This window comes from Papaver somniferum, chromosome 1, assembly GCF_003573695.1.
Source record: "Papaver somniferum cultivar HN1 chromosome 1, ASM357369v1, whole genome shotgun sequence".
Classification (NCBI taxonomy): domain Eukaryota; kingdom Viridiplantae; phylum Streptophyta; class Magnoliopsida; order Ranunculales; family Papaveraceae; genus Papaver; species Papaver somniferum.
The window spans coordinates 79559063-79569032 of NC_039358.1; the positions used below are offsets into that span (position 1 = coordinate 79559063).

The 9970-nt window shown below is 35.4% G+C and overlaps 2 protein-coding genes across 2 annotated transcripts; one reads left to right on the plus strand and one right to left on the minus strand.

Annotated features, from left to right (window-relative positions):
• On the plus strand, positions 1-766 carry LOC113330647 (basic blue protein-like). Its single transcript, XM_026577473.1, has 2 exons — positions 1-233; positions 347-766. The coding sequence occupies exons 1-2, from the start codon at positions 44-46 to the stop codon at positions 550-552; spliced, it is 396 nt and encodes a 131-aa protein (XP_026433258.1). The 5' UTR covers positions 1-43; the 3' UTR covers positions 553-766.
• Positions 767-1434: 668 nt separating this feature from the next.
• Positions 1435-3203, minus strand: LOC113330655 (thiosulfate sulfurtransferase 16, chloroplastic-like). Its single transcript, XM_026577479.1, has 7 exons — positions 2918-3203; positions 2721-2822; positions 2504-2608; positions 2300-2373; positions 2056-2126; positions 1913-1966; positions 1435-1691 (listed from the first exon to the last, which is right to left on the minus strand). The coding sequence occupies exons 1-7, from the start codon at positions 2986-2988 to the stop codon at positions 1620-1622; spliced, it is 549 nt and encodes a 182-aa protein (XP_026433264.1). The 5' UTR covers positions 2989-3203; the 3' UTR covers positions 1435-1619.
• Between the last annotated feature and the right edge of the window lie 6767 nt (positions 3204-9970).

Below are 9970 nucleotides of genomic sequence, written 5' to 3' on the forward strand. Positions count from 1 at the left end.
ATTCCATCTATCTTAGAACATAGTGCAGAAGATATCAATCAATATGGGCGCCCTGAGAACACCTCTAGTATGCAAGTTCTTGCTGATCAGCCTCATCCTTGTTGGATTGTCATCAATCACCATTGCCAACGCCTCGAAGGTCTACGTAGTTGGTGGCACTAAGCAGTGGGGTTTTATTGGTTCATACAATAAATGGTGTACTCGCAGAACATTCTTTGCAGGAGATGTACTTGGTAACTAAAGATCTATAACTCTTTAACTCTCTATTTTGAATTTCTTTTAATCTTTTCAATCAGCTGTAGTTAATGCTAACTTTCGCTTGTGCACCGGAAATTTAATGATACAGTTTTTAAGTATCCTGAGGGGGCACACAACAGCGTTCGCACAACTAAATTTGGATATAAAAGTTGCAAGGCTACTGCAAGGGAATCAGCTAAGGCAATGTGGACAGGAAATGATAAATATACATTGAGGAAAGGAAATAACTACTTTATCTGTGGCATACCAGGACACTGCTCTTCAGGCATGAAGGTCAATGTTTTTGCTAAGTAAAAGCAATATAGATGATGCTGAGTATGTTTATTACGAAATCACAATCCTTCCTTTAGTTTAGACTAAAGGAGGATATATGACAGTTTTTCTCTACCCGTTGGCGAGTATGTTTTCATATTTTATGTGTTTGGTTGTATTTGTGAGCTATGTACCAGTACTGTAATCCGGATATGATATTTCCCTTTTGAGAGGAATAAACTTTATGTCATAAGAATTCCATTTCTATCATTCTATACAGCATATACCCTTCTTTGTGGTATTCATGTGGTTTGTGGTTGATACAAATCTGTCCACAACTCATACAGAGATAAACTTAGACCTCCTTCTGTTAGTAAATCTGTCCAAACTGTAAGCAATTGTAGCTTAAGCCTTAAGGCCGGCACAGTTTTTGGATTTAAAATAATCAAGAGCTTCAAGACACCTAAATGGAATTTCTGCAATCATATTGAAGGAAAATTCTTTTAAGAGAACTAGCTTGTTGGTATTGGCAGCCAAATTAAACTCCAAACTGACCACCGGCAAACTAGTAGTTGAGGCCACAAACTGATTAACATGTGTATCTAGTACAGGGCATGTGAGTCTCATTTAATTTCAGGTGCAGTGGTACAATTGCAGACATGCTAATTCATGTACCAGTACCAAAACTAAATGAATCATGTACCAATCGTCCTTCTAACAGCACAATGAGAAAGATGGTGCTGGATTAAGACTACTTTGTAATTATGGCCAGGCAAGGATGGACTGGACTGGATGGATCTTGAAGCGGTAGGACCGTAGGACGGTACGAGTTTTAGAAACTTAGCTGCTTATCTTTTCCAGCAAAGAAGGGAAGATAAACAAGTCGTGAAAACGAAAAATGCAATACAAGGTTTCCATAGAATATTTAGGTACTCAAGCAGATTATTATTGTATTTAATCTCATTCCTCAGTTACATGAACACGACATCACATCTCCACAGAGAATTTAGAAACTGAAATTATAATTTGTCATATTTATGCACCTAATGTTTCCTTATTTTTGTCAAAAACTTCTAAAACATGTGGTGTTCATGTGAACAGGTCTTTGCTTACTCAATAGGAAGTCCATTCTTAGTCCATTCTTGATATCCACCAGCTACATCAGTTAAATTTTTGAAACCCTGCAAGAAATGGCAACAAATATCTCAGATTTCTTCAATTATCGTAATTGAGATGTTATACGAAACACTATTAGCTACAAATATAACATTTGAGGACAATGTTAAAGGTTTTATGAATTTTTGGTGCTAGCACTCTGGCTCTAATCAAGAACTCTTTGAAAACATTTCACTTGTATTTGCAGCTAACTAGTGTCGTAATCGGAAAGCACTAGGAAACTTACAGCATTTGAAAGATCAGCAGCAGCCTTAAGAGATCTAATTCCTTTGAGACATCCCTGTATGTAGAAAAAGAAGATTTAAGTGTCCTGACATGCATGTATAGAATTGCAAAGTAATTAGTGTGAGTTATAGTATATCAATGTACCACTACAATTTCAGCATCCTCTTTGAAAAGTTTTGATACTTCTTCCACGAAATTAGGATTCTTTGTTGAATCTAAACAAACAAAACAAGATAAAACAGCACAGATTTATGGACAATCTCTTGATCGGAAAATTATGGATATGTAAGGCACTGGAGATATGCCAAACAACTTCATGGAAGAAAAGAAACGCATAGAAAGTAATAATGATTGAATACGCAAAAAAATATGGATTTGTGGAATATACCGTCTCCATATTTGAACAAGTATGGAACATTTACAGCCCCCGGAGGATGTCCTGCAGTAAATTCTTCGGCAGACCTTCGAAAATCATCGAAAAATGTGGCAAATTGAATCAATTTTCCATACTGAGTTAGCAAATAAAATCAAATACTAAGAATGCAATTTAGAACGATTCATTCACAGATTTAATTCTAATAATAAATATTACCTAACGTCCAAGTAATGGTGTCCTGCTTGAACAAGTGCATGCGCTTCACTAACATGAACAGACTTAGTAACATTGGTACTTGCAGCTGTTGACATTGACATAACCCTACACCAGTAACGACAATGTCAATGGAACAAAAACTTTATTCCAATACCTAAAAAACAAAGGAAAAAAACCCTAATAATTCAATATTTCAGAAACAGAAAAACAAGTTCACCTAAAATCCGATAGTAGTCCATGGTTTTTGTTTCCAGCAAATGCTGGTTTTGGTTGCTGCTGATGCTGAGGATTCGTAACTATGGATGTTAAATGCCTGAGCCTACAGAACAGAAAGTAAATCAAAATTAATAAAGAGATATAAAGCTGAATACACAGGAAAAAAAAATGTTTAGTATACCGTTTAAGGGGTTTTACCTGGTGAGGTTTTGAGGACGAACAACAACGAGAAGAGGAAGTGCTGATTTGATCAAGGATCTAGCTGCCATTTTTCGACTATGTTATCTTTTTAATCTTTTCTTTGTTTTTGTATATGGAAATGATAGAATTGCACTGACTTTAGGGGTTCAGAGGATTCTTTATAAAGAGAAGATTTCATGCTTCAAAGGAGTAAATTTCGCGGTACAGATATGGCATAGAACAATACATTAATGCCGTAATATAAATGGCTTCCTTGAATCCTCGGTCATGGCTCCAGATATTCTTCTTTTATTCTTCCATGCATAACTTGATAATTATATTCCTATAAATAAATCCTTGATAAATACCAGCAACGTGGTTTATGGCTTACGGAAAGTGCTTCCTTGATAATGCCAGCAACTTGGTTGATGGTTTACGGAAAGTGCTTCCAATTGGCCATTTCATAAGCGAATTATATACGTACATTAATTACATCGTGATATCCGGGGAACGGTAGATTTACATTGTCCGGTATACTAGGCCGCGGGTTGCGTATCCCCGAATTCCCCACCTACCCTCGTTCGTATAGGGAAATATATTGTTTGGTCCTTTTATGTCCGGGCCCACAACAGTTTGGTCCTTTTAGAATTCACCTTTTCCATTTGGTCCATAATTAAAAAAAAATACCAAATAGACAATAATACCCTTACCTAACTGTTATCGCCTTCAACCCACGATCTCCTAAAAACACGTCAACTGTCTCTCTCCTTCTTTATTTCATTTTCAGTTTCATTTCAGATAACCACAACTTCTTCGTCTTCTTCTCTCCAAAACCCAGAGAACGAACATCATCAAACCAAGAATCCACAAAATCAGTCGAAATCATTTCAAACTTCGCAAATCGAAATCAAAAACAGTCTTCAAAATCAGAACACCAAACCCAAAAAATCGAAAAACCCTATAAAATTTGAAGAAATCAAAACCGTAAATGGGTAAATCGAAGAAGAAAGTAGTAGTAGATTCATCTTCAGACGAAGAAGTTGAAGAAAGAGGCAGCCAGTTAGTTGTTTTTGAAGGAGATAATCAAGAAGAAAAAGAACCAGTGACAAAGAAATCAACAGTAAAGAAACCACCAAAAGGTACAAAAAACCTAATTCGAAGTTGATTTTTGATCTGTTTGTTGTTGATTCAGTTTGCATTCCAATTTTTCTGTTGTATGCATGAAGTGTATAAGTAGGGTATATCTTGTCGGAGTTCATTTTGTAGAATGAAGTTAATAGATCTATATGATGAAGTACTAGAATGAAGTTATAGTTCATTCTTCTGAATAAAGGTGTATATCTGTTTGATGTTTGATGAATAATACCATGATGTTTGATGTTTGAGTTCATTCTTCTGAATTAGTTGTATAACATGTTTTATGAGTTTGCTGGACTTCATTTCTAGAATGAAGTCTTATTTGATAAATAATACCATGTTTTATGAGTTTGTTGGACTTCATTTCTAGAATGAAGTCTAGAAAAATACAATGTCCTCTGAATAATACCATGTTTTATGAGTTTGTTGGACTTCATTTCTAGAATGAAGTCTTGAATGGAGTCTTATTTGATGAATAATACCATGTTTTATGAGTTTGCTGGACTTCATTTCTAGAATGAAGTCTGGAAAAATACCATGTTTATGAGTTTGCTGGACATCATTTCTAGAATGAAGTCTTATTTGATGAATAATACCATGTTTTATGAGTTTGCTGGACTTCATTTCTAGAATGAAGTCTTGAAAAATTGTTGATTTAGATTTTACAGTTCATTACATAGAATGCACTTCATTTTGGAGAATTGAGTCCATTATCTAGATTCATTCTTGTGTTGGTTCTTCTTTCAAAGCCTCATTTTATTGAAATGAACTTCGAAATGCTTGAGAGTTCACCAAGTAGAATGAACTAAAGTATTGGTCTTTCTCAAGCCACACTTTATCTTCTTTTATAAGATATTTTTTTTAAAAAAAGTAACCATTAATCTTCTTTTCTTTTGTCTTTTAAAAAAATTGTAGATAAGAAGATAAAGTGTAGCTTTGTTGGAGCCATTGCTCTTGCTGCTAGGATTAAAGCTCTTCCAGAAAATGAGGCTTTGAATGAAGAACAGAGAAATGCTTTGTATAGGAGTGCGTTGGGGAGTGTAGCCAAAGTATTTCTGGAAGAGGAGATTGTTGCTACTGAATGGAATAAGTCATTACCTGCTGTCCAAGTTGTCTGCAATGCACACCAGTTCATTCCTGAAACAAATGATCATACGTTTGTTTTCAAAGTAGGGGAAGAAACATATGTGCTAAGATCATCACCTGAAAAGTTGTCGTTAGTATTTGGAATACCATGTATTCCTAGAGGTGGAATAGAGGATTCTTTCTTGAACTCTAGAAACGTAGCTAACTACACTACTGGAAGGTTCTATCAAACCTACAAATTTGTTCCACCAAAAAATAAACTTTGTGATATAAGGAACACAGAACTGAAAGAAAAAATCGTTGAGTTGATTAAGACTAGAGGATCTATTGAAGATATTGTAACCATGTTTGAGCTCTTTCTATTGTCTACTATTTTTCTTACTACTGGTGATGGAGGTTCCATCCACACCAAGTACTTAGCTTTCCTAAAATCAATTGATAGAGTATCTATGTCGCATCTCATACACAATCATTTGATGGAAAGCTTGAGAAGAGGCTCTTCTGAAGGGTGTTACCTTTACTTCTTGGTGAGATGAAAGGCTGTTCATAATTATGTTTCTTCATTTTTTCATTTTGAGTTTTGATGTTGAAATGAATTGTTGCTGATAACTTACCAGTATAATTCTTCTTTTTACGGCCTTGGTTTGCTGAGCATTCAAAGAAATTAGAACCCAAGTGGCAGGTGAAGGAAAAAGTAGACTACCGTCCAAGATTTGCAAGGTGGAAAATAGATACCATTTGCAAACACTTAACGTCCAAGATGAATGTTGATGATTTTGGAGAGATAAACATCTAGTTTAACATGGTACCATTATATTGTATTCAATTTCACATAATGAACTATGCTACTTTAAGATAAAACTGGGAATTCATTCCACAAAAATGAACTCTGATTGTTAATGTCGATTCCTACGACGTTCTGGTTCATTCTCCTTGTAATGGATACCTACAAGGGATGTTTAATGAGTATGCAGTTGTGTGTTCATTGTGTGAAATGAACTCAATTTTTTTATTTTTTTTAATGAGTATGCAGTTGATGAGTAATACCATGTTTTATGAGTTCCTTCTTTAGAATGAAGGTCTATACCATGTTTCTTCTTTGATGTTTGTTGGACTTCATTTCTAGAATGAAGTCTATAAAAAATTGTACTGACTTCATTTCTATGGTGAACCAAGTAACAGAAGAATTTTACTGAGTTTTATGAATTTGCTGGACTTCATTTCTAGAGAAATATCATGTTTTATGAGTTTGCTGGACTTCATTTCTAGAATGAAGTCTAGAATGAAGTCTTATTTGATGAATAATACCATGTTTTATGAGTTTGCTGGACTTAATGAATATGCAGTTGTGTGTTCATTGTGTGAAATGAACTGAATTTTTTTATTTTTTTTTGTGTGTGCAGCTGTCAGATACATTCTTGGAAGAATATACTGATGTTGAAAACAAGCTCCTGCAAAAGCAAAAAGCCAAGACAAAAGCAGAGTTTCTTGAGGAAGAATTCAATCAAATGAATGACCAGATAGAAAATATGAAAGCTACACATGTTCAAGAAATAGAGGACCTGAGAGGTAAACATGCTCAAGAGATACAACAGTTGACTAAGAAGCATACCGAGGAGATGTGGGATCTTTTTTTAAGGCACGAAGACCTTGACAAATCACTTGCAGAAGCCACTACTAAGAAGACACTCTTTGATGTAAAGATGGAATGCCTTGAAATATACTTGGCTTCAAAGCAACCTGAAGTTGATGCATTGCTAGCTCGAGGAGGGAATGTGGCGAAATTCATGGCAGACCAAGCATCATAGTACATGCGTACTAAATGTTTCACTGATGAGCATAAGAGTGCATTGTTGAATGAACCATAGGAAGCTTGTGTTGGAAATGAAGATGTTGGAATGCACAGTGCTGCTAAAGATATGCAATCAGTACCAGATGCTGGTGTGGATGAAGACTTGGAAGCTGGTGTTGGAAATGTGAATGATAATGTTGGAATTCCGAACCCAGATAATGTTGTGGATGATGGAATGCAAGCAGTACCAGATGCTATAAATGAAGCTACTAGAGGTTCTGATCATCTCTTTCCCGTCTTAGCTGTTGGATATCCTTCTGTAGAAGTTGATGCAAGTGATATTCAGCAACATCCCCTTGATGAGATGACTGAAGTAGAGCTTCCTTCAATTTCAATAAACAACACCACAACTCCTTTGAGTATTGATCAATGTATGAACCTGGGTAAGAATTCTAAGTTTTTTTCTTCCTTCTACAAATATTTTAGTTTTACAGGTTGGAGTTCATTGTGTGAAATGAACTCTGACTTTTCAAGCAGAGGTTGGAGTTTCATTATCATGGATGAACTATGGCTACAAATATAGAAGTTGGAGTTCACTCTGTAAATGAACTCTGACTTTTCAAGCAGAGGTTGGAGTTCATTCTCATGGATGAACTATGGCTACAAATATAGAAGTTGGAGTTCATTCTTCTGATGAATAATTGTTCTGAATAATGCCATGTTTGCTTGACTTTATTTCTAGAATGAAGTCTAAAAAATTTGTACCGAGTTTGATGAATAATACCATGATGGTGTATACCATGTTTTTTGAGTTCCTTATTTAGAGTGAAGGTGTATACCAAGTTACCTCTTTTGATTTTTGCTGGACTTCATTTATAGAATGAAGTCTAGAAAAATTGTAAAGAGATCATTCCTACAGTGAACCATGTGTCTCCTTTGATGTTTGCTGGACTTCATTTTGTAGAATGAAGTTAGTAGATCTATATGATGAAGTTGTAGAATGAAGTTAGATATATTTATGAGTTCATTCTTTAGAATGAAGGTGTATATCTGTTTGATTTATGCTTCTTGAATTATTTTTAACAGCAAGTAACAAAGATGATATATTCATGAGAGAAGAGCATGAGAGTCTGCAGCTTATTGATGACAAGAATGAGAAGAATGAATATTTGAATGATGAATAAGCTAAGGCCGTCATCAAAGCTATAGTAAAGACGATCAACAACGACTATATTCCTCCTAGTTTCTCGATTGGGATGACACAGTATCAGTCCACCCCTGTGTCACCAGAAGCAACTGGAATGGTTACTAGGTCAAAGAAAGCAAAGACAACTGCTGCAGATGTTGAGACAGCTTCGCAAATAGTTGCAGAACTGAATGAAACAGGATTTGGTTCATCGATGGAGCAGACTCAGAAGACACCTGTGAAAGAATTACCGGAAGAAAGTAGTAAAATGGCTACTAAATCAAACAAACCAGTGAAAGGAATAGGGAAATAATTCATATCAGGATCATATTACAGTTTAAAGAAAACAAGAATCAGACTGACATTGAACAAAAAAGGGAACGTAGTGTCAAAGAAATCACCTGATGCTGATAGAAATAAAGAAGAGAAAAAGAAAGTACATAACCCAGTTGGTAAGAGGAAAAGAGGATCCGAGCCTGCAAATGTTCAGCAAGAAGATCGGATTCAAGAAGCAGCAACACAGGCTCCTCGAAGAGTAAGACAAGAAATCAAGCCAAATCTACCAGAACTGAGAGAATCTACTTTGTACCACAGATTTGATAATGCTGCGCTGGCGGTATTTGGTGATTTCTTCCGCAAATCTATGACTATGTATGTTTCTCTTACTAACTTTTTATATGTATCTCTTCAACAATTCTTTTTTGGTATAAAATTTTGACAGTTCATTTTTCTTTGTATTTTTGCAGTCAAGCATCTTGGAAAGCAGAGAATCACAAGCAAATTCCAATTTCAGTTCAAGGGAGTGAAATCGTTTCACTGTTGTTCAATAAATACTCGGACACCACCTTGTTGGACTACTATATGTACAGAAAGTATAAAGCTGCAAACAACGATAGAATGCTCAATGATAGCGAGGACAGTGAGACTTCAAGAAAGTATATCAACTTCGAGATTATGAATTAAATAACATTCGTAAGTGTGTTTCTTCCTATTCATTGATAAAGGTGAACTGTTTGCTTGCAGTTTGTCCGATGTAGAGAAAAATGCATGCCTATGAAGGTTATTGGATTTTTATGAGTTTGCTGGACTTCATTTCTAGAATGAAGTCTAGAAAAATACAATGTCCTCAGAAAAATACCATGTTTTATGAGTTTGTTGGACTTCATTTCTATAATGAAGTCTAGAAAAATACCATGTTTTATGAGTTTGCTGGACTTCATTTCTAGAATGAAGGTTATTTGCTTGCAAACTATTTGCTTGCAGTTTGTTGGACTTCATTTCTAGACTTCATTATAAGGTTATACAATGTCCTCTTATAAACTGTTTGCTTGCAGTTTGTCTGATTTAGAGAAAAATGCATACATATGAAGGTTATTTGATTTTTATCTATTTGAATTGTATAATCCAGCATGCATAGAATGAACTGCTTATCTAATTCATTTCTCTTTTTGTTTTTCAGACATTTTTTGCACAGCACAATGAACTTAAGAGAACAGAAGAAATTGATCAGCTTATAAGAGGCATGCCTGAAAAAACCCAAAAGCTGCTCATTCCTTTGAATACTGACCCACACAGTGCTAATACAAAATCAAAAAGGCATCTAGGTGAACACTGGCATCTGCTGGTTTTTGACATCGACGACTACACATGGGAGAATTACAACTCCATCAAAAAGGGAGAGCTTGGTAAGCGATGCAAAGCTGACGCAGATAAAATGGTTATGTACTGCATGAAACACATCAACTTGTGGCTACAAGTTCATGGTGCGGTGAGATGCAGCAACGTCAACTTTGAAAATCTGCCAGGAGAGACAGATCAAGGAGCATTTCCAGATTGCCTGTTGTACACCTGATTTTGGATCAAGAAAAGT

Bases quoted from the DNA above. Each gene is read 5' to 3' on its own strand.
- LOC113330647 (XM_026577473.1), top strand. From the start codon at position 44: ATGGGCGCCCTGAGAACACCTCTAGTATGCAAGTTCTTGCTGATCAGC. The intron at 234-346 runs GTAACTAAAGAT...TTAATGATACAG, and splicing joins CTTTGCAGGAGATGTACTTG to TTTTTAAGTATCCTGAGGGG.
- LOC113330655 (XM_026577479.1), bottom strand. From the start codon at position 2,988: ATGGCAGCTAGATCCTTGATCAAATCAGCACTTCCTCTTCTCGTTGTT. The intron at 2,609-2,720 runs GTGAACTTGTTT...TTACTGGTGTAG, and splicing joins GGACTACTATCGGATTTTAG to GGTTATGTCAATGTCAACAG. The intron at 1,692-1,912 runs GTAAGTTTCCTA...CATTTCTTGCAG, and splicing joins CTGCTGATCTTTCAAATGCT to GGTTTCAAAAATTTAACTGA.